Raw genomic sequence first — 23,330 nt, 5'->3', positions numbered from 1 at the left:
AAGGGTTTTCATCTGCTGGCTGTGATGAAACACTGGTCAGTGGACCCCAGAGTGGAGGGCAGTTCCAGGAGAGAGAAGAAACCAGCTTTATTAAAAAAAAAAAAAAAAAGAATAAAAAAAGAAAAAGAAAATGCAAATAAAACACAACCCTTCCCAGTGACCGTTCACCAAAAGCCCTAAGGCATAAAAAGGCATTCCTCTTTGGACTTCTTTCCGGTAGTAAATATAATGTGGGATGGCAATTGTACAGCCCTAAAAAGGCAAAACAGAATAACTACACCCACACTGGAACTGGGGGAAATGGCTTCACTGAGTTTCCATTCTCACACATTTTCTTCTGAATCTGAACATTGAGCCAAACCTGTTTGTTAAAGGTGAAATCAAAGTTTAAGAAATGTGATTTTGGGTGTAGTTGTGTAGTTACTGCGTTTTGCCTTTGAATGGCAGTATAGTGAGCACTGAGACTCTACAAAGACCCGAGGGGCACTATACTAAGGTGAAAGGTCACCGCTAGGGAGGAGAAGGAGGAGGAAGAAGTCACAGCAACACTGAATGGATTACAGTGCACACACACACACACACGACAACACACAAACAAGGGAAGACATGTGTAACAGTGTAGCAACAAGAGCTGACATACAAACGCATGACACGACACAACCTGAGGAAGGAGATAACACAACAACAGCTAGTCAGACAAGCGCACCTCAAAAACACACACATCAGAGAATACAACATCCCCAAACACACTCAAATTAAGCAGAAATCACACATATAACCACCTGTAATAACATGTTTAACACATTTTCATTTTGTTCAAATCAGTGGGTGTGTGAACTTGATAGTGTCTTGAACTATACTGGCCTGAGGGTTAAAAGTGCAGAGTTAACTCGTGTCTGGTGCTCAGTTCAGTCAAGAGAAAAGAGTGTGAACGATGTACAAACAGGAGGAAGAAGAAAAAAGAAACTGAGGAAATAATCAGAGGCAAAAATAATTAGAATGACAAAAGTTTAGTTTTGAGGGTAAAATGAGAGTGAGAAAGACAGAGATGAGGGAGCTAGTGCTGTAATGACATCACTCATATAGTGTAACGCTTAGCCTTAGAGATATATATGTAGATGTATAGTGAAGGTTTTAAAGCTAGTCCAAGCAAACACTTGTTCATTTTTGAGTCAGAGAGACACAGGAGATATTGACTCTAGCTTGTCAGCATCAGAAATTAACCAAGTCTCAGGGCAAAAATTCCAGTTACAGAAATGCCCCTGATATATATATATATATATATATAAAAAGAAGTCCCATAGGGAATTTTTCTATTTTTCAAAAATGTAATATGATTCATTATATTGAATTCTATGTATATCTCTTTATATTTGTGAAGACTACAAATGCCAATTATTTTAAATTGGGCATTTATTGGGTTAAGACATCTTATGCACTACTTATTTCTTCATTTATATTATATTTGATATAAACTATATAAAGGAACCTGATGTTGTGTTTTTATGGGGTTAGAAATAAAATGCCCTCATTAAAGCGTAAAATAATAATAGTAATAATAATTAATTGGGGCAAACTAAAAAAAAAAACATATATATATAATATGGCCCATTAATACAAGTGAATTTATGGCACTGCTGTGGTTGATGCTACTGTGAGAATTTAGTATATGCAAATATAAAATACCCGAGGTAGATCAGTGTAATATTGTACAAAATTGTCAAACACACAGACAGAACACACTGAAGACATTGTCCTCCCTGACTCAAAAGCATATTAGTATTGTGTAGTTAAGTACTGAGTGTGACTATGTTTGTGTTTCATATCTATAGTTGCTCTGAAGTATGAATGTGCTAAATATATTCTTAGTGCAAATACTAGTTAATGTGTCCTTCTGAAATATAAACTTAATTCCCTGTGAAATAGCAGTATGCTTTATGGAGTAAATATTGACTATTTTTGTACTCAGTCAATCTCTACGCTGCATTACAGGTGGCTTTCTTAAGTGTTACCTCTCATTCATTATGGTTTGATCCAGGAAGAGGCAGAATTGGCATTGAGGTCCTGCTGTAGCAGTGGCCCTTCCGACTTGAACCATTCCTCTCCTGGGTTGGCGCCTGCAGCTTCTAGTGTTTTTGTGGGGGGGGGGGGGTTGTAGGATTTGGTTGTGTAGACGGGTGTATTTAGGATACGTGGAGGTTAATGGCAAGGTGCAGGAGTAGGAATGTATAGTATAGAAAGGAAGGCAGTAGATATTAATCATGCCATTGCAAAAAAGTAAAGGACATGAAAAGACATAAGAGGATGTGTCGCAAAGAGTAGAGGTGCAGAAGATTGGGAGAAAAGAGGGCAAAGTGAAAGGTTGGAAGGAGGGAATAAGACATGGACAGAGTCAAGCCAGGGTGGGAGGCCAGGAAGAGAAAGAGAATGAAGTAATAAATCAATGAATGAGAGCAAGAAAGAGCAAAGGCAGCATTGTTTGGATAGATAGATAGATAGATAGATAGATAGATAGATAGATAGATAGATAGATAGATAGATAGATAGATAGATAGATAGATAGATAGATAGATAGATAGCATTTGAAGAGCTTGTTGACCATACGCAGTGAATTTGATTGATAAATCTGTTCATTTCTGCTAGGATTACGTTCACTGAAAAGTCTTGATTTTATCAAAGATTAAACACTATTACCAAAGATACGAATTGAATTATTACTGCGTGTGTGGTAGCAGCTTTGCTAATGATGAGCGCCCTTCAGAATGATTGATGTGGTGAATTATGAGGAGAAATGCAAGAGATGGAGGGAGCTATGCTGTTAGTTTGGATGCAGGAGAGTATGTTTCAATGCGTATACCTCTGATGTACTTTGTGAAGTGCATGTATATTTGAGTCTAGATTTGTATAAATATATATATATATTTCGCTGTAGTCGTTTTTTGCAATTTATGTGTGTTTGTCCTAATACGCAATAATAAGTATTGGATCATATAACTTACCTTTCTTTGTAATGTACACTGAAAATATGAGTACAATAACACGTTTGTTTGTGGGTGCCGCATACCTTTCCTGACATTGCTGTCTGTGGTGCGGAACTCTCCGGTGCTGAGAAGGAAGCAGGCCCTATCGTGGGGGTAGCGTTCACGGCCCGTGCCTGTCCCCAACCCACCAGTGGCCGGACTCCTGTCATCTGGCCCCAGCACCTGATCTATAGTGGGACAGTCCTCATTGGCCAGAGCTGCGTTTGCAGCGTCCCCATTCTGCTTTGAGTCTGAAAGATAGATAGAGAGAAAGAAAGAAAGAAACAGACTATTAGTGGGACTGTGTGCATGTGATATTAGAGAGAGTCATAGTAACATGAAAAGACAGGGAAAAAGGAAGAAAAAAAAGACAAGGATGAAAAGGGATGAATAAAAAGAAGCAAAAAATAGATATGTGCTACAAAAAGAGCATCAGCATCACTTGATTAAAATGGTGCAGGGGTATTCAGAACATCACACACACACACACACACACACACACACACACACACACACACACACACACACACACACACACACACACACACACACACACACACACACACACACACACACACACACACACACACACACACACACACACACACACACACACGCACAACATGAATGAGTGTGTCTAAAAGACTGGGATGTGCACACACTCAAACAAAGAAGCTGCAGGGGCACTTGTTCTTATAGCTTCAGACACAGCTGTCAAATCTAATCTGACGTGAGTTACCGCTCAACAATTTACAGAAATAAGCCAGGGGGCAAAGCCTGCTAAAAACATGGAGAGAGATAGAAAGCAAAGGAGAATGGGAAGGCGAGGGAGAACATGGCATAGAGACTGTTATGTAATTTGACCTCATTGGAAGGAATTACAAATATTTATCAGTGAAGACAGCAGTCCATATGACCATGAAATCTGGGAAGATGAACATTCACACTGGAGTGGTGACAAAAGGGTGATGAATGGATGTCACAAAAGTCTATAGCAAAGGTCATGACATCAAGTTCGCCAAACCAGATATAACTCACTTTCCTGACAGCCATTTAATTACAGTCATTAAAAGGACCATAAAAATACTTATAATATAATAAAATGTAAATAAAAAACATTTATCCACCTTAATGTGTTTAACCCTCATATTGTGTTCGGGGCCTTTTGACTCAGAGAGGATTTTATTTCCCCAAAAAATGCTAGTTAATGTTATTGCATTGGACTAAAACCTACTGACTGTACTCACCCAGGGTATAACTACTTCCCTAAAAAAACTTCCCTTTTTTTGACCCCCCCTCTCCCTCCCCCTAGCATGATCCAATTATTGGATTTAATCTTTTTGTCACCTTGTTTTCTTTTAATTAGGCCAGGTTTTGTATTTCTTTTTGGATCTGATTGATTGTAGACCTCTTTTATCTGAGCATTTGGATATACATTTTTGACCAAATTTTTTTGTAAATTTGGCAATATTGAATAAAAAGTAAAAAATATTCTTTACAATTTGTCACACTAGTGTGCTTTAATGTGTAAAGTGTAAAGTTTAATGTGTTATTTTATACAAAATGGCACACTGGTGGTGTTCCAGGTCAAAAATGACCTGCCTACAAGCTTATAAATCGCTTGTTATGCCATATAATCACCAAATATTGGATTGAATATTTTTGTCTACTTGAACTTATATTCATTAAAAATGACCATCCATTGAAAATAAAGGGGGGAGATCAAAAATAATAGAAACATTTAGTGTTCAGGAGCGTGTTTCGCATGCTTGCAAAGATAAAGGCCTCGGACCCGTACATGTGTGGATACATGCACACTCACATTACCCTGCACAGACACACATACACACGTTCATGTACACAAACAAACTATTTTGAGTATGACAGGCTTTCTTTTTCACACAGATGAATTTTATGCTCAGATCAATGAGGCACGATCAAACTGTTTAAAAAAGAAATACAAAACCTGTCCTAATTGAAAGAAAACAAGTTGACAAAAAGATTGAATCTAATACTTGGTGATAATATAGCGCAACGAGTAATTTTTAAAAGATAAGCAATTTTCAAAAGGCCGGTCACTTTTGACCAGGAACACCAAGTGTGATTTTGTTCTATTTAGTACAAAACAAAAGCATTTCAAAACAAACTTCCTGGTTAAACATTAAAGCACACTAGTGTGATATATTGTACAGAATATATATTTACTTTTTCAATATTGCCAAAATTACACACGAATAATGCTTTTTTGGTCAAAAATGTTGAGGCCAGGCCTGGATTTTATTTGATGAGTTGTTTCTGTTTTATGTGGCAGGCAGTTGTCCATGAGGGGCTGCTGGCTTATACTCTCATTTTTGTATTTGTTTATTTATATATTAAAATTGTTGAATGTTCGCCGGTTCCCGCTTCCTCCTTCCCATAACAACGAACCTTGCTACAAATGTACATGCAAAAGCTCAGATAAAGGAGGCCTACGGTTAAAAAGTAATACACATTAAAACCTGGCCTAATTGAAAGAAAAGTAGACAAAAAGATTGAATCCAATATTTGGTGAAAAAATTGCATAACGAGCGATTTACAAGCAATTTTTAAAAGACCGGTCATATTTGACCGGGAACAAAGGTGTTATTATTCCTGCTACAGACTGCGATTTCAGCAATCCTATAAGATCATTACAAATCATACTGGACAACATGGATCTAATCTTGCGTACGGCATGTATGTAGACTGCACGATGATGACACCTATTGAATCGTAGGCTACGACGCAAGTTAGTATAGAAGAATAAAATGTCATCAGCATGCGCTAGTTGTAAACAAATCGAGCAAGTTGAATCTGACTTTTGGCAATTGTGGAGGAAGTGAAAAAGGAGAATATGGACAGTCATGGCTAGGGAAAAGAGGCCAAATTGGCAGGCTAATTTTGCAAATGGAGCTCAAGGCAAGTAGTTTTAAGTTTTAACGCCATGTCGCGTTGATCAATACGCCATTTCATGTTGCATTTTTATTGGCTAGTCAGTAGACGTAGGTCGTAGCAGCAAACTGTGAGATGATCATGCTAAATTTCTGACACTGGGTATTTTACAGGGGTTTCAACACAACACAAGGGTTAAATATCCACATGAAATTAGTTTATCTATGAAACAAAAAAGGAGAAATCTAGCACCATGTTCAAGCTAAAGTCAAGTAAAGTCAATTTCTGCCTGTTCTTCAGATCAACCTATTGTATTGCTTAGACTAATTTTATTACTTTTATAGTGCATTTGCACTTTTCGAAGCTTGACATCTCTTGGTTCCTATATTTACCTTCAATGTATAGAAGTGAGAAGCTCAGACATTTTTCACAACATCACCTTTAGCTTTCCACTGAAGAAATAAAGGTATTCGTGTTTGGATTGACATATGGGGGAAAAAAATGATGAGAGATTTTTAATTTTGGGTGAACCTTTTAAAAATCTCAAGCATAGAAATCAAGCTACAGAATCAGAGCATCTCTCACACATTCCCCAAAAAAATAAACACACTCATACATGGGGACGGGGGACAAACAAATGACGAATTATACGTTTTATAATTTTAGTTTTACACTACTTAATAAAACTTCACTAACAGAACACATGATGGATGTGATACCAGTGTTGTAGGTGTCAAGAGCGTGTGGGATTTGAAGCTACAGGAGGGCACATGTGTTAAAGCGTTTCTTCACAGCAAGTGTCTCAGGATGATTATGCTCCCTTTTATTTCCTCAGGAAATTCCAGCTGTGAGAACTCCATGAAAGAGCAAAACAAAGAGGAGGAGCTATAAGAGCTACAGCTTTCATCCACTTAAGAGGCTGCTTGTTCTAAATAATTTAACTTTTCATGAAAAACGTCCAAGTTATCCTATTTATAAAGATGCAATGTTAAATCTATTACACATCTGACAAAATCGGTTTTGAAATCAGTCGAAAATCACCAGAGGTAAGCAGAGTGCAGTTGATTTGAAACCTTTTGCCTGCATTATTGATCAAATATCGCATATGCTAATCTGAGGGGTCGTGACTAGTCTGCCTCATGTTAATCTTAGCATGGGGTGTGTATATTTGAGTTCTGCACAGTAATGACAGACGGAGCTCACTCGGCTGCATGAACTCACTGGCTCAACCTAACTGATGCCTTCACATGCAAACACACACACAAATAGATTTGGTGGGTCATAAATAATAAGTTGAAAAAGATGTACTATTAAATGTATGTTTTTGGTACAATACAAATATACTATAATGTATTTTTTAATACATTTAACAGTATCTTTTTCACCTGGGAATAATTATTATAATTTATATAATTTTTCTTGGTTGTATGGACGTTAGAGGAACATTCCATTTGATAATTTTGCAAACATTATCGGAAACATTACTCTTGAGTGTTCTCTAAACATTCTGAAACAAGTAATAACATTTTTTTTAACGTTAAACAAGCTAAAACATTTCAGAAAAAAAGTTCCATGAAAGATATATAAATTACGTTTTGCTTAACATTTTAAGAACATTATTAAGGTCCAGATTTGAACGAACATTGTATTAATGTAACAGGAAGAACATTTGCCCATAACTTCAAGAGAACCTTGCCAGAATTTTAGTCAAAATTCTGAGAACCAATGTGTATTGGTATCGTAAAAACAATTTGCCCAGTCTTCAGTGTCACATGATCCTTCAGAAATCGTTCTAATATGCTGATTTGCTGCTGAATAAACATTTCTTAATATCAATGTTGAAAACAGCTGTGCTGCTTCATTTTTTCCAGAATTCTTTAATGAATAGAATGTTCAAAAGAACAGCATTTATTTGAAATAGAAATCTGTTGTATCAAGTCTTTACTGTCACATTTTGACATATTTAATGCATCCATGCTGAATAAAAGTCTATAGCGGTTTTTTTTAACAATAGTTTGTGTGTATATAAATATTTGGATTTAAAAAAAATGTTTTTACTGGAAATCAAGACAAATATAATGATTAAGAAAATGAGTTTGTGCAGTGAGTGTGCAAATAAACTGCACACACAAATAGGACTGTAAACTCCATGTCAATCATCTAAAGCTGTTTGCTAGATTCAGGATCATATTCCCTTCCCTTCTGATTGGCTGGGATGTTTTCTAGTAGCCTTAGAAACTGATTGGAATGCATGAAACATAATCCTGCTATCAATTTTAATAATAATATCCCTGTCCTCTGTCAAAATTGGCCGTGACAGCCCAGTTTTGCATATTACTACTCTCAAATATTTGTGTGTGTGTATGTGTGTAGACAGTTACACAAGATTATATAAAAGACCCAGTTTAGGCGATGGCAGTTCATTATAAAGATCTATAAGTGATGAGCACAGGCAAAACTTTATGATGGGTGAGATGGGGCTAGCTGACATCACACACAAAAATATACTCACTATAGCATATTTGTGTTGGTAATATAGCACTTATTTGGCTTATTGTTGGAAATGTAACCTATTTGTGCAGAGAGACCTCACACACACAGACATGTAAACACATGGCTACACTCACACGCACACACACCTGCTCTGTTAATCTCTATGATTTCCTCCTGTGCAAGAGGACAGTCTCCTGCCATGCTTCCAGAGCCCACCATACCGCCCAGCACATTACCCATGATCCTGTGCGGCGAGGCAGTGGCCATTGCCAGGGCATCTGGCTTACAGTAGTTGGGCGATCCAGGCTGCGGAGCCCGCGGGATGTGCTTGTTCTTTTTCTTGGGCAGCTTCTGCTTGGCCATGGCCAGAGAGTAGTACATGCCGAAGTTATTTACAATGACGGGCACAGGCATGGCGATGGTCAGCACGCCTGCCAGGGCGCACAGGGCACCCACTAACATACCAGACCATGTTTCTGGATACATGTCACCATAGCCCAGTGTTGTCATGGTGACCACGGCCCACCAGAAGCCAATGGGGATATTTTTGAAGGTGGTGTGGGCGCTTGCCGTGGGGTCAGCCGGGTCAGCACCGATGCGCTCGGCGTAGTAGATCATAGTGGCGAAGATGAGCACTCCGAGAGCGAGGAAGATGATAAGGAGCAAGAACTCATTGGTGCTGGCGCGGAGCGTGTGACCCAGCACTCTCAGCCCCACGAAATGCCGAGTAAGCTTGAAGATTCGCAGGATTCGGACGAATCGCACCACGCGCAAAAAGCCCAGCACGTCTTTCGCGGCTTTAGAGGAGAGGCCGCTCAGCGCCACCTCTAGGTAAAAGGGCAGGATGGCTACAAAGTCAATGATGTTCAGCGAGCTCTTGAAGAACTCGGCCTTGTCCGGGCAGAAGATGACACGGGCGAACACCTCGATGGTGAACCAGATGACGCATACGCCCTCCACGTAGGTCAGCCAGTTGTCAGTCACTACCTCATACACAATCTCCTCCCGCGTGACGTTCCCCACTGTCACGTTCTCTGTCTTATTGTAGATGGTGTTGAAGGCCTCGTGTGTCTCCAAGCAAAATGTTGAGATGGAGATGAGGATGAACAGGAGCGAGCCGAACGCCACATACTGAAAACAGAGAGAGGAAGACACAGAGAGAGACAGGAAGACACAAAGAGAGATGAGAAGATGAGCACAATTATATTATACAGAGAAATCAGTGAGATCACTATTGGATCACTATTTAAATGAAGAACTGTTACATTTCAATGGCAAAATTGCAAAAACAATGACAGTCTGATCATCAACACGATCTAGATCAGGGGTCTTCAACAGGGGCTTCGCCAAGTATTGTTTTATACCAAACACTCAGCTGTGTCCCAAATGACATACTATGCACTATGTACTATACAATTTCACATTAGTGAGATTTTGCGGACAAAAAAACGCTCATTGTCTATAGTCAATAGTGTAGGAATGTACGAAGCACGTTAGTCAATGTGGGGAATCCACAAACTCTGCATGACTAACTTGAACCCATTGCGAAATCTTAAACCCTCATGCGAGTGGATTCCTATTAAATTGACTTGAATTTCACCTGCCTAACAACAGTAAATGTGGCCGCAGCTTAATGTATGAATTTTAGATGATTATTTTCTCGTCCAGCTTCAGAGTCTGAAAGCCCTTCCCCTGCCGTCCACGTAAGGAAATCTGCGACAGGTGATTCCACACTTTGTTTGTTCAGGTAAAAAGTGCATCCTCCCAGTAATTTAAGTGCAGTGTTTCTTGTTGGTATTTTCAGTGTGAACACACTATTCACACTATTTACGGTATACTACAAAATGGCTACCATAGAAGCATGCAAATTGGGACGTAGCTGATATTTAGTGGAAAATGAACCAAGCTAAACCTAAACTTAAGAAGCTGAGTTCCACTAAACGTTTCATTGTTCCTCACAGATTTGAATATACCATGTACAATTTAAATGTATCAATAATAGTTGTTTTAATGGCTTTGCAACTTAAGTACCTTTAAGTATGTGAATGCATTAATTTAAAACAACATGCATTATTATGGGCCAGGCTTAAAATGCAACACTCAATTGAAACAATTTAACAGAGGGTCCCTGCCTGGTTTTTCTACACAACAAAGTGTCCTTGGACTGAAAAAGGTTGAAGACACCTTTTCTAGATATATTTTATAAATCAAAATAGCATGCTGGGATCCTCTTTCTGTGCTCAAAACCGTACGCTGTTGGCAGCAGGTACAAAAGAACATTGAACACAAGCATATACATGACAGAATAAGTGCTTTAACATCCAGGGGCTGCTGTGATGCAGTTTGGACCACTGCAGAGGTCGTTCTCAATCACAAAGGGATGTACCACAGATAGAGGGCGCCAAATACTACAACAAAACAGCAAACGTGCTCTGCGAATAGTGAGACTGGTGTTAATGCAGCAGTCTCATTGACACGCTGCACTGAGGAAACACCACAGAGAAGGAAGATGGGGGTAAAGCAGACTTTGTGAAATGAGTGTGAAGACGAGGAGAATAGATGATGGAGGCAGTAAATGAGAGAAGAGATGGGTATGTATACAAAGTAGGCTACTGTAATGGAGGGGAAGAAGAGAGAGAAAAATATATATATTTAGAAATTAACAAAATCTGAGCGCATAAGGAAACGTAAGAGGAAGAAAAGGGGAAGCGAGGGGCCAGTGAATTATAGCAGTGTGCGCGGTCACCATTCTGAAAAAAAGAGATGTCATGTTGTCTCTCCTTTAGATAGATGTGCATTGATTGGCTGGTGCACATCTCTTGTTAAAGCCCACAGCCTCTTCTCCTATCACATGCAATCGATATAATCTGTTTATCTCAGTCCACCTCAGTGCCAGCATCCATACTGTGATTTTTTTTTAATGTAGCTCGTCATTAAAGCCATTTATTTGGAAGTGTGTGTGTGTGTGTGTGTGTGTGTGTGTGTGTGTGTGTGTGTGTGTGTGTGTGTGTGTGTGTGTGTGTGTGTGTGTGTGTGTGTGAAACACTGCTGCTGCCATTCCCCCTCTGCAGTGCTCGCATTATTCTCCCCACTCCCCGCTCCTCATTTCTCCCCCTCCTCTCTGTCAGTCCACACTTGCCCCTCCTCCCTTTACTGGGGTAAACCATTCCTTTTGCAGAGGAATATCTCTCCACCTCCTTTTCTGCCTTCAGTCTTCTGGCTCCTCTGCACTGACAGTCCTCCTACCATGTTTTCAATTTTTCTCTGTGGCTTTCCTGCAAGTTGCCCAGATGTCCCACACACTTCACAACGGCATGGCAGACATTTACAAAGCAAAAATAATTTTCATACTAGTCAAGTGTTTTAGCTGTTTTTTCCCAGTAAAAATATTGAAACTAAATATATTTACCAGAGATTTATTTTCAGAGACTTGTGAATAAAGTTTATTTATCTTACAGCATTGCCAAATTGTTTTTTGTAAAGAATGAATATCACACAATTGTATGAAACAAAAAAAGAAAAAGAAAAACTTGCCAATGGGGTAAGAAAAATAAATATAATATTTATTCTCTGAAAGGAAGACTAAGTATCTTTATCTTCATTATTTTGTTTCTTAAGGGTTGAAATTAAACCGAAGTATGGACAGATCTTTTCTTCCGTATTGTGACGTACCTCCGAGTGAAACAAATTATGAAACATAAAAACAAATGTAGGATGTGGACATTGCACTCACAAGGTGGTGAAGAAAAAGCACAATATCATGAAGGGGAATAAAATGTTTGATCAGAGCAACTGAGAAAACCCCTACATTTTCTTCCAAAGAATTGCAAGAGGACCTGATGCAAATAGGAAAAAACTGTGCAATGCATAATATAAGAAGAACACTAGACAAGCATGGCCTTAATTTTGGGATATCTTGCAAAATCCCACTCTTGACCAAGAAGAACATAAAAGGCAGACTTGAATATGCTCAAATTAATTTGGATAGACCTGTGGAGTTCTGGAGGAATGATATATGGAGTGACCTTTTTGGACCCATGAATCTGTGGTGTGTCTAGTGCAAAAAAGGCAAAGCTTATGAGCAGAAGAACACCATCTCCATGGTCAAACACGGAGGTGCTCCAGTCTTGTTATTGGGGGTGCTTTGCTGTAGCAAGAAGTGGAAATCTTGACTGTATGAAGGACATCATGAATTCTTTGAAGTATAAAGCAATTTTGGCAGAGATCGTGATGGACTTTCAATGGACTTTCCTGCCGAACAGCCATCCCAAAGTATAAATCCAAATCTACTGAAGCTTGGTTCAGGGATCAGTCGTAGAATGTTCTTGAGGTGCCTGTAAAGTCTTCAGATTTAAATCTCTTTCAAATTATTTTGTGGAATTTGAAGAAAGCAGTGGCAACATAAAAATCAAAGATTATCAGTGATCTGGAAGCTTTTTCAAGCAAAGAATGGGCAGAGATTGCAGTAGAGAGGTGACAGAAGCTTCTAAGCACTTACAGGCAGCGTTTATTGGAGAAAAAGATTCTGCACAAAATTTTACTTTGGGGGGGTTGAATAATTTTGCACATGAATGTTTAGAGCCAATTAGATTTTTTTCTTTCATTTTTCATCATCTTAACATTCTCAGAATCACTCAAATGTGCATTAATTAACATCCTGTAATATTTTACTGATCTCTTTGTTGAATTGTTTTCATAAAATTTGGTTCTCAGCAGCAAATGTCTTGCAGGTCAAGGAGGTTGAATAATTTTGATTGCAACTAAGTACAAAATTAAGCATATACATTGATAGTACGATCTATAACATGCATTTAAAAAATCAATAGGGTGAATTTTAATTTTATGCTAGAGCTCCATGATTAAGCGTATAGATTGTGATCTCGATTCAAAGACCCACAATATCTTATTCTTAAAAGACAACGATTAGCCTTTTTCATTCAAAAAAACGCTGATTCGTCCAGTAATGAAACAAGGTGTGTTTGACTTGAAGCGGCGCTGTGCAGACTGAATGGTGTATGACGTCAAATGATATGCCGTCTGCTCTCTAATCACTCTCGCTGTACTTTGATGTCATACAACAATCGGTCTGTGCAGAGCTGTGTCAAGTCGAACACACTGTAAAGTAATTATGAGTGAGTCATTGAAACATTCATTCAAACCGATTTCAAATAATTTATTCCAAATAACTAATAATTAAGCAATTAACATTTTACCAGAACCACTAGTAGATTACATGTTATTTGGTTTAGTTGTCTGTTCAGAATCGTGATCTCTATTTAAAACAAAAAAAAGTATCCAGAATCGTGCGGCTCTATTTCATGCTGACTTAAGTAAATTAATCTAATAATTAATCTCATTATTTTAAAGATGTTTGTACAAGAAAATTAGACAAAAATACTGATCATGAGGATGATTTTTGCAGTCTAGGTGCACAGATGCACCGCTTTCAGTTCCTTTCAGTACCCATAAAAAACAATAACAAATGAAGAAAACAGATACAAACAAAAACACAGTTACTTAACCATATGAATTAAGACACCTAAAAAACAGTTTTAAGGACATCTCTCAAATAGCTGCAGTCAGGTCAATCCTCCCATGACGAACGAGAAGCAGTCAAATGAAGGACTGTGGCATCCTGTGAGAATTAACTAATTCCCCAACCCGATTAGCATGAACTAATTTAACGAGCCCATCTTGTCGTGCCCTCAAAATCCTGATGAGGGAACCGTTTGTGTGTCAAGCAGACACTCCACCACTACGCACAATGTCACCAGCACTCCACACGTTCTGCTCCAGATACAAGCAAGCTCCAATCTCTCAACACTCTGATCACAAATCAGTTTTCTTTAATATTCTGGAAAGGAAAGTGTTTGTATATAAATTGCACCAGCGCAGAGTGCATCATACCATGGACAAGAACATCACTGAATTAAGTTAACTCGTCTGAATGCCAACAATTTCTGACACAAATGCAACATACAAATATGACACAAATTACATATATATATACACGCATATTATGTATCATATATCATTTCATTTTCCTATCAGTTCATACGTCTCTGTTTTGCACCTGACTTCAGTGTCTGAAAGTCACCACTCATTTGCATAAACTTTTTTCTCAACTTTGTCGTCATGTCACTTGACTCACATCACCAAAGCGCAAGTCGCTCAATTGACTAGAAATGTGACAACTCTCTTTGAAAATGAATATCTTTCAGTTCGCTTGCACACTGCAGAGCACTGTACGAGTGAGTGAACACCCCCTAGATTCTTGAAGGTCACAAAACCTCAGTGATTATGCAAGAACAGAATTAATATTTTCTTGTATCACCGCAGTCTGGCTCCACAGTTGTGGAACGAAGTCTAAGAGCATCACTGTTTAAAGATTTAGAGGATGAATACGGACTCGAGCAGGAGAGACTCTCCTGGAATGAAGTAACTCTTCACCATAATGCCTTAATGCCACTCCTGGGAGTGTAGACACGCTACTAATGGCTGTTTGCTGCCCACATATCTGCTCTTGTTCCTGTATTCCATTACAAGATACACCGCCAATACAAACATGTTTGTAACCATCATGACCAGCTTTTTCTGTAAGAAAGGTTGTATGAAATATGACCCCTTGAGATGGTGCCTACTGACTCGATACTGTCAAACTTTCTAAGAACACGCTAAAACATACCGTGCATAAAGTTCATGGGATGAACGACTTACACAAACTTGAATGTCTGTGCATGCATCTGAATGTTGGGTCCTAAAACCAACCTCAAAAAATGAATAGTGTGTAAGACACCAATATCTGAACCGTAGGAGAATGAGAATGGATTTTACACATTGGTATGAGTGTACAGTATAACCATCCCCTAGCCTAGCGCACCAATAAAGATGATCATCAGATAAGTTTAACATAGAATTTCATACTGTTTTGGGCACTACGTCTTTATATTTGAGTGTGGGCATAAAGGTTTATGAAGGGAAGTGAACAGGCTCAGGCTAGATTTCTGCTAAGACTTTAGCCTACTAGTCAGACAATGAATATAAGCATGAAGCTGCCACCATGAACCCTAAGCTAAGCTCATAACTTTAATGCATTTTTACATCTAAATCTCACCCACCAAGAAGAAAAGAGAGAGAATGAGGCCAAAAACTAGGAGCTTTTTGTATGTTATTATTTTTCATAGTGACATTATTTTCAGAACAAATAAGCACACAGAAATTATGTGTGCAGTGATTAAAATTTTTTGTATTAATTATTCTTTAAAGACAAAAAAATAATACCATGTATAAGTACTTTAAAATGATTTTTTTTATCTTTTGTCATGTGACTGTCATTAAAGACTCAATATGTATATATGCAATATGTAATATGTAATATAGCATAAGATCATCAAGTGTATGATTCCCAATTATATCAAGAACTAATTGCATATTTATGAGAAATCTTTTCTCTTTACAGTGGAGTGCATTCACAAGAACAAGTGAAAATCCACACTCCATTTAGCATTAGCACATTCATCATCTTTCCACAGAAAATTGCAGAAACTGTTACAGAAAGCTCAGGAGAACCTTCACTATTACTTGGCTTGAGAACGGTCGAGTAAGTAAGTAAGTAAAGCGAGCTATTCCAAGAGGAGCATTTAAGTGTTGCTTTTCCCAGAGACACTGTGTCAGCTCTGTGGGACACGCCTGCTAGATTTCGGCAGGAATTGCCTGCAGAGCATATACTAAAAAACATGCTCTAGCAAATCAGAAGGCCTGATGAGATCAAAAACCAATGCATCATGTCTTACAAAACAACAATATTTTGTTGTGTCGTGCAGAACACTGCATAGAACACAGAACTGCACATTCCTGCACAAAAGGTCAAAGCTTTGGTCTTAGATCCCTCTGAACATTGTTCTCAGATCAGCAGTGTGTGTGTGTGTGTGTCTGCTTGTTTATGTGATTTATGAGGACACAAATTTGAATAATGGCATGAGTATTACACTGGTATTACAACTTAAACATGGTTTATGAGGACATTTCATGAGTCCTCCTAATTCAAATAGCTTAAAAAACATAAAAAACAATGTTTTATTAAAAATGTAAAAATGCTGAATTTTTCCTGTGATGGGTAGGTTTAGGAATAGGGGCAGTGTAAGGGGATATAATATACAGTTTGTACAGTACAAAAAACCATTACGTCTATGGAGATTCCTCATAATGTAGTTACACCAACATTGCGATAGTCTTTTCTTCCCTATTGTGATGTATATCTGAGTAAATGGCTTCTTGAACTAGAGAAATGTAGGACGGAATTTAATTTGATCTCCAAATGAATTGACCTTTATTTAACTTGACGCAGCGTTTAAAGGTAAGAGAGATTGAAAGATCATACGTGAGGCGCGGTCAAAGGCGTTTGTAATAAAGCGAGGGATGTGCTTGATGTTAAAGAGGTACTGGCAAAATGGCTTTCAATGGGCACTTTGTTGCCTATAGAGTAGAAAGACGTAAAAACACTGTTGTCTTTCCTTTTGCCAAATAGGCAGGCAAACTTCAACACCCATAATGCACTGGGTATTGTAAGAAAAAATGATGTGGACATCGAAGATCTCAAAAATGAAGTTTATTACAGCAAAGTAGTGGCAAGGTACACAAAAGCACCTTGGGTTCACCGGTGTCAGAATGAACCCAGATCATCCAAATCTCAAACCTTTTATCCTGGTACAGTTTACAACTCTTAATGCAAATGAAGTTGCTCTTATCGTGACAGCTGTGGTCTGTATGTTAATGAAGTTGAGACACCCCCTTGTCTGAGAAGATTCTCTGTGTCACACACCCATTCTACAATTGATTACCATTTGTTTAGGATATGATCAACCCAAATGGTCAACTCTTAATGTAAATGAAATCAGAACAGCAAAAGGTTTAGATGATACAATCTATCTGAAGTGATCACATCTTTGATCTTCTGTTAGAACGGTCAAATGTTTTACGGTGACAAGCTATTTGAAGTCCCTGTAATCAAAATGGTCGTTGGTTGCCCTCTGTGATACTATTTATTTACATATTACTGAGATTGGATGTAATTGTCTCTATATGATAATTAAGCTCTTTTAAGTGAAGGAACATTCTGATATAAATGTATATATTGGAGTGGAAGTTTGATCGGGGCAGACTATATTTTCTTACAGTATGTTGCCATCCAAGGCCACTCCCACCAGTCTGCTCTGGATACACTTACCAGAGTCAAATACCGCCAGGCTTTAGTAGAAAATACTGCCCAGTAAACTTTTGTTCATAATGGTGTCGACTTGTATTGTTGCCGGTGCAAGAACTCAAAGAGTAAACGTTTAGCTGGACTGAGATATTTTCGGTTTGGATCCAGAGAAGCATCCAGTGTGTTGTAGGCAGTGGCTAAAGCCTGGAAAGAACTGTAAATATGTAGAGAATGCTGCAATGGAAAATCAGAAAAACCTCTGTGTGATTAGTCAACATTTCAAACTGGATGGCCACAAATACAGTGCTTTAGGCCAAACGGAAAGGAAAAAAATTAAAGAAACTGCCGTTTTGTCAGTTCCACTCAAGCCCCAGAAGCAAAAATCGGTCGCGTACAGGTAAGAAAGCTGTTGCCACAGTGTTCCATTTTTACCATCATGCTGTCAAAGACAAGTGGTGCTCACTGCAGTGCAGAGCCAAATGACATCCAGCTCCCCCTCTCTGGATGTAATGGTTAGATCTTGACTATAGTCCAGCTCCACCTCTGTGAACCTAATGGGTGGAGTTATGTTTACCGATACGGTTAGGGCAGTGGTTCCCAAACCTGTCCTGAAGCACCCCCAACACTGTACGTTTTCTTTGTCTCCCTAATCAAACACACCTGATTCAACTCATCAGCTCATTAACCCATGTGATAAAGAGCTGATGAGTTGAATCAGGTGTGTTTGATTAGGGAGACAAAGAAAACGTGCAATGTTGGGGGTGCGTCAGGACAGGTTTGGGAACCACTGGGTTAGGGTGCGGTTGAACTGTCTAGCTCAGGGGTGTCCAATCCTGCTCCTGGCGATCGACTGTTCTGCACATAGACAGTATATAAGATGGACACAGCGACCCCATAGATTTCAACGGAGACTCAAACTGAGCTTGACGATGTAGATGTGACGTGGGTCTTCTAGTAGCTGTGCCGAGGGAAATCTGAATCATTCCTTTCCGAATCTCGCAGAGACGGAGAGCGTGATTATTAGTTGTCAATGAGCTAGCAGCAGGATCAACTTTATGAATCTCTATGGGCTTCTCCCTTGACTTTATGCCTCCACGTCCCCCCGATTGTTTGCTTGCTTCTCCGCCAGTCTATACGGTAATTTCTCTACAGTGCGACAGAGAGTCGCGTGGGTATGACGCAATCGTTAGCCTATTTTTTACAAAAACGGCTTCTACGAAGTCATAACGTAAGATACAAAGTAATGGAGCCTTTTATACATTGTCGTGTTACTTTAGAAATAAATAATGGACAAATGGAGTCTTTGGACGCCTCAGATGTAAAGTTATTCGCTGTCAAAGTGACGCAAAAATGAATGGGAGTCAATGGAATGCTAACAGCAGGTGAAGTTCTGCTACAATGGCGGCTCCCGCGGAGGCTTCAGTTTCCGGCGGATGGATTACCCCCTTGGTTCTGCACAGTTCATCTCCAACCCTAATCAAACACACCTGAAGCAACCAATTAAGGTCTTCATAGCACCAGGATCACTTGAAAATGAAAGGCAGGTGTGTTTGATTAGGGTTGGAGATGAACTGTGCAGGACAGTCGATCGCCAGGAGCAGGATTGGGCACCCCTGGTCTAGCTCCACACATTACATCCAGCGAGGGGGAGCCAGATGTCAAGCTCCACCCATTGACTGCAGTGAGCAGCCTCTCTTTAAAGCACAGGTGTCAAACTCAGTTCCTGGAGGGCCACAGCCCTACAGAGTTTAGTCCCAACCCTGCTTCAACACACACACACCTGCAATTTTCAAATTAGCATGAAGGAATTGATTAGCTGATCAGGTGTTTTTAAAAAAATGTTTAGGGTTGAAGCTAAACTCTGCAGGGCTCTGGCCCTCCAGGAACTGAGTTTGACACCCCTGCTTTAGACATACAATACCATTTTTAGTGATAAACCTACCCTTACAATAACTATTTTGTTAATAACCCTCTATCGATCCGACTGTCTGTGGGCAGGGATACAAAAATGCAGATGGCAGGCTTTCTTATCTCCAAAAGAGCAGTACTTAAAGTTATTGACATGTTAGATTGATAAAGATAAATGCATGATTGGGAAAATAAAGCGAGGAGTGTGCTTGTCTATGAATCTGTAAATCATATAAAGTGATCAAGTCTCTTCAGAAAATTTGGCCTAAACCGCTTGATTCATATGGATTAGTTTCACAATCTCTTTATGAACTTTTTGAAGCGTCAAAGTGGTAGTTGCATATCAATGGAGGGACAGAAATGTAATTTAAAATATCATAATTTGCGTTCGAAGATGAACTAAAGTCTTACTGGTTTGGAACGACATGAGGGTGAGTAATTAATGTCAATTTTACTTAATTTTAGGTTGAACTAACCCTTTAAGTGAACGTAAATAGTTGGGACGGGGAAAAAATCTGATGTGCATCAATATATTGGATCAGTGCATTAGGTCTTAAGGTGACGACAACCTAATATACCTGAAAATCACTCACTGTTCCTGTTTGAAAGGCTTTTGTAGATTTAAAAATGATTCATCTATATTTCATTCATACAGTGAATATGCATTTTTACTTTTGATTACTTTATTCAATTTCTGTAGTATTTTACTTGAATGCTACTGTTAGACAACATTTCATTAAATGTTCAATGTTTAATAGTTCTTAAATAGCTGACATTTTCTCTCTTAAAACTTTCTGGAAAATCAAGCCCTTTTTCCATGGGGAGTTTTTCTTCATCTGATTTATGAATGGACATACTGTATTATTTATTTAGTCGCTTGATTGTTACGTTGCCTGACAGCTGTGTCCCTCTCACTTTTAAAATGTCTGCTACTTCCCTGGCTATGGACGTCACTATCATTTCTATTTACTTTAGCCACAGTCACTATGTGGTTACCAGTGATATTCGCGGCTATCGCGATAATACAAAAGTGTCCTCACATTGCTTATCTGTTCATACCAAATGGGTTGAATAATGTAAATTAGCTGTTAACTAGGACAGCTTGAGAATCACAAATGTTACACTAACACGGTCATTTTTCTTTGTTTTAAACTTTTCTAAATACCAAAGCTTTCAGTTTTATTTTTTTGTAAATGTAAATTACATTTAAAAAAAAATAAAAAATAAAAATCCCATAATGTGTTCTCAGACTTTTGGACAACACTGTATATCAACCACGAACACTGCAGCTCAGCATTTACTGCACAGTACTGGACCACTGATAAGGAACTACAGAGAGGGTGAGTAACCACTGAAATGAATAGGAATTCTCCATGGTGTGCAAAGCTAAAACCACAGCAGAATAATTTTTTCTATCATTAATAAATCATCTACAGTTGGTGTTTATGAATATACATAGGCTCTGGGCTAAAAATAGAAGTCTAGATTTGTCTGGAGTATTGGAAACAGAAGGCAGAGTCTCTAGTAAAAAGAGCAATCTGGCCGCAGGCGCGCAAGTTTAAAGAGCAGATGACTGGAGAGGAGATGGGAAGTGGATACAATAGAAGAGGCAGATGTCGTAGTTTAAAGAACCAGAACTCTTTGCCATCTATCACACCCCTCCACTACATCTACAAAATCTTCTGATCTTTTCTAATCTATCGGGAGAAAATCCCTTCTTTATATTCCAGCCATTTCTGTATCCTCATCCTCTTCACCCTCCTTCTTCATGTCTCTGTTTTCTCCTCTATCCACAGCTTTCATTTGACATGAAGCGACCTAATTTTTATTAGCACTGTGCAGTACACCATAAATATTACAGACCACACTTATGCACATCATAGTTTGCAGGACTCCCACTTTCCCTTAATCTTGCCGTCATATTCTCATTGTTTTATTTATCTCTCTTCTCCGTCCATCCCTCTGTTCCGGTCTTCTATCATCAGGAATAATGAATACAAGTGTAAATAGGTCATGTCTGACAAAACACACTTAGCATTAGTCAAAAGCCTGACCTCATAGACAAAAGACCACTCAGCATAATTTTCACAAATGGAGTGTTTTCTTGTCTTTTTGTTGTCTAAAGCATTATTTTTTACTTGAATGTTTTTTTGCATAGGTTTTTTTTTTTTTACCCGGTCCCTAAAGCAGAGTAAAAATATAAATTACATTTTCAAAACCATCATAATCTCAACAAAGAGTGGGATAAATAAACCATTCTACTGTTTCTCAGTTGTGGCATCAATTGTATCATGACCAACAAATTTGTAACCCAATACATTTTTCTTTAGAAGTTAGTGTAGAATCCTTAATCACCCAGAAAACAACACTGTCAGTGAATAACAGCTTGAGATGAAATATGACAAAAATAAAGACAACTTAAGGCTGGAGAACAAATTTTTTTTTTTAAATGTATTTATCATTTTCAGTCACACTGTCAGTGCTAAATTACCGGTACACAAAATATGTGAAAGTAGTGATTCATTATGTCTATGGATACATAAAATTATATAAGCTTTAAGTCTTTCCCACCACTACAAAATGTATTGAAATTCAATAGATAACAATAATGTTCAAGTCCAGAAGGCCAAAACTGCCAATAGTTGAAGAAACACCCACTGTACATGTGTTTTGCCTTCAAATATGGTACAGTATGTAAGACAAAAAAATGCTCTGAGATGGTAATGTCTCAGAAGTGATTCTAGACGAAATGGAGAAAAATACAAAGAAAGGTGCAAAGTGTGTTTGTCAGTGAAAGATTTAAGAGAATTAACAAAAAGTGGAATAGAGAAGTGCAAGCATGATGGAAGAGTCGAGAGAAGTACAGTAGGATTAAGGGAAGGAGAAACAGCATTTCCGACAGAAGATTACAACAGACTATTAGCATCAATTAACTGGGATGTGTAAAGCCCTACAGACGGGTCTATACTAATCAGAGCCCGGTGATGCATACTTGACCTAACTGTGCCACAGAGATGGTGATACTGAGACATGAAAAGAAAAAGAAAGAATGTGAGGGAGAGAAACTAGCAAAAGCACGACAGGAAGACAGTACATCAGAATTCATCAGGAATAGATCAGATCATAAGAATGTTAATTCAGAAAGGAGAAAGCGCAGAAATACCTCAAATGTAAATGTACAAAACACTATTGAGTCAGCTCACCTGCTCTTTCTCTACACTGTATGCAAAGGAATGCTCTAGCAGCCATAAAAACAATGCCATTGTTACATTTTCAGGCACCATTGCTATTTTAGGTTTAATGCCTGGATGCAAGTCGCATTGTGTATTCTCAGAAATAAGCAATTCTGTACAGTGATTGCTTAAAGCAAGAATTATTTTGAAAAATGTATAAAATTAGATACATTCACATGACGACTCCAGTCATGAGAGAAGCCTAATAAAACATGTTTTATTTTACACAGAAATTCACATTCAAAGCTATTTTCCATATACTGTACCTCACACAGTAAACAAGGGGAGGTATTTACAAGAGAACAGAGAGACACTGTAAAATCACTCTTAACTCTTATTGAATTACATTTGACTCATTCAAGCTCTGTAGGAAACATTCAACTATATAGATTTTGAAATTAATGGGACACCTCCTTGGATATGAAATATAAGACTAAGGATAGGCTTTATGCATTAAACTGTAGCATTCACAATGATTCATACTTTACTTGAATTTTCTTAAAGAGCTTAATTAGGCTGTTTCAATCAGTAAAATGGCTATAATATCTCAAACATCGTTTTTGC

At 38.4% G+C, this 23,330-nt stretch overlaps 1 protein-coding gene across 4 annotated transcripts in view; it reads right to left on the bottom strand.

The window, feature by feature from the left end:
- The window catches only part of kcnc3a (potassium voltage-gated channel, Shaw-related subfamily, member 3a), a gene marked incomplete at both ends in the record, with an annotated part of 61,025 nt that overhangs the window by 19,506 nt on the left and 18,189 nt on the right, over nucleotides 1-23,330 (bottom strand). For 3 of the 4 annotated variants that reach the window (XM_079605039.1, XM_079605038.1, XM_079605041.1), the window contains 2 exons: nucleotides 3,065-3,271; nucleotides 8,570-9,554. In XM_079605039.1, coding sequence (XP_079461165.1) covers nucleotides 3,065-3,271; nucleotides 8,570-9,554 — 1,192 coding nt within the window. Of the gene's footprint in view, nucleotides 1-640; nucleotides 662-3,064; nucleotides 3,272-8,569; nucleotides 9,555-23,330 lie in introns of all 4 variants that reach the window. The other variant, XM_079605040.1, reaches the window with a different exon arrangement.

This window comes from Phoxinus phoxinus, assembly GCF_949152265.1.
Source record: "Phoxinus phoxinus genome assembly, chromosome: 1".
In the NCBI taxonomy this organism is placed as follows: domain Eukaryota; kingdom Metazoa; phylum Chordata; class Actinopteri; order Cypriniformes; family Leuciscidae; genus Phoxinus; species Phoxinus phoxinus.
Note: the sequence above shows the minus strand (reverse complement) of the source record. Positions and strands in the feature narration are given on the sequence as shown.